The sequence below is a fragment of the Austrofundulus limnaeus genome, unplaced genomic scaffold, assembly GCF_001266775.1.
Source record: "Austrofundulus limnaeus strain Quisiro unplaced genomic scaffold, Austrofundulus_limnaeus-1.0 Scaffold662, whole genome shotgun sequence".
NCBI lineage: Eukaryota > Metazoa > Chordata > Actinopteri > Cyprinodontiformes > Rivulidae > Austrofundulus > Austrofundulus limnaeus.
Window position 1 is genome coordinate 181,492 of NW_013953064.1, and position 1,761 is coordinate 183,252.

Consider the following 1,761-nt stretch of genomic DNA (forward strand, 5'->3'; position numbering starts at 1 on the left):
TATTTAAACTGTTTTATCAGCTTTTTAAAATGGTTTTAACTACAGAAAATTATTTTTATGCATTTCTTCTTTTTAACAAGATAATTACAGCCATGATAAAACTGGAACATAAAAAGAAAAACTGAAGAGAATCCCCAAAGAAAGAGGAGAGTTGTTTTACACTCCGCCTGAGGGCAGAAACACTTCACCGACGCATCTAATCTGCCGAATCAAATCAGTAGAAGAAGAAGTTATACCGGAAGTAGCACAGAGGCGTAAAGAGCCAGTCTGTTGGACACTGACTGAGAAAACGCTGATTCCAACTTGAAAATGTTGAAATTCCTACCTAAGCTGCTGCTGCTCGTCCTGTTAGCATTCCCGGCGACGATTCTTTTAAACGGTACGTGACGGAAAAGGCCTCGGGCCAAGTTTRATAAGCTAACAAAGCTTAGCATGCTAGCGTTAGCGGCGGAGCTAACGAGCTGCTGCGGAGAAGGCCGAGCTCAGATTTAACAACATGTGACAACTAAAAACAAACATTTGTTTTAAAACAAAACGTTTAAAAGTAAAAAATAAAATAAAAATAGACACAGAATTCTTAAGTATAAGAGTTTAATCATCATTATGTTTTATAAAGTGTGTTATTGTGCTGGAAGTAACCGGTTATGTTTCCTGGTTAGACTGACGTGTCCTTGCTGTCTGTTAGCTGTTAGCATGAAGCTACAGTGGTTTTAATATGATCTCACTGTCAGCAGCTATTTAAGGTTAAAACTAATTAAACTTTTTTGTTAAAAGCATCGTACAGCAGTCAGTGCAGACTTTTACAAACTTGGATTAGATTAGAAAAGTTAGCCTGGCTAGCTAGCTCAGTTAGGTTTAGCACGGCTCAGGGAGAAAAACAAGTATTTAAAATATTAAGTCTTGTTCAGTGAGTGAGGATTTATTGGAGATTATTAAATTAAATGTCTGACAGGAACAGATTAAACTGGTTTGTGTTGGTCTGAATGGTTCAGTTGTTTTATTATTAACTGAACAGATTTTGATACAGTTCATGTTTTTATTACATGTTTAAGAGTTTATTTCARCTGATCAGACTCATTAGAAAGAGAAGAATGAAATTTACGTTGTGTAGAAAAACATTTTGTTTCCAGATTTTAATCTTGAGTTAATGTTTTAAAGAAACAAACATTTGTCTAAAAATAATTTAATTTTTGAGGCGCTTTTTAGAATAAAAGATGAAAATTCTGTGTTTATTTTCAGCACCTTGATAATTGGTCACCAGATATTTGTCTTATGGAGTTTATTTGTTCTTCAGTTAGTTTTGTTTCTACAGATGTTGTAAACAGCTGTAAAACAAGTGTTTTCTAACTAAAGTTTGGTTTGGTTCAGGGCCGGCGGTGAGTGCCGTGGACCTGACTGAGGATGAGGAGGCTGAGGCTGTGGATGAAGACGTTGTGGACGATGTGACTGCTGAAGATGAAGATGATGGAGTTGAAGTGGAGGACGATGAGAACACGGAGCTGGTGAGGCCTCGTCAGGTTAGAAGCTTTAACGATGTGAGTTTGGAGGTAAAAGTTGTTCTTCTGTCAGACGGAGGAGAAGGATGAAGAGGAGGAGGCGCTGGTCGGGGAGGTGAAGGCCTCTCCTAACGCTGACACCACCATCCTGTTCGTTAGAGGAGAAGGTGAGTCTGTGGCTCTGATCACACCTCAACACCTGGGGTCGGATTTATAAAACTGGCGTACGCACAATTTGAGCCCAGAAACTTGCGTACGCCACTTT

General features: G+C 38.6%; 1 protein-coding gene across 1 annotated transcript in view; it reads left to right on the forward strand.

Moving 5' to 3' along the window:
- Positions 1-205: 205 nt before the first annotated feature.
- Positions 206-1,761, forward strand: part of LOC106531649 (translocon-associated protein subunit alpha) — a gene marked incomplete in the record, with an annotated part of 8,510 nt that continues 6,954 nt past the window's right edge. Inside the window, 2 exon segments of the mRNA XM_014027554.1 lie at positions 206-379; positions 1,369-1,502. Coding sequence (XP_013883008.1) covers positions 310-379; positions 1,369-1,502 — 204 coding nt within the window.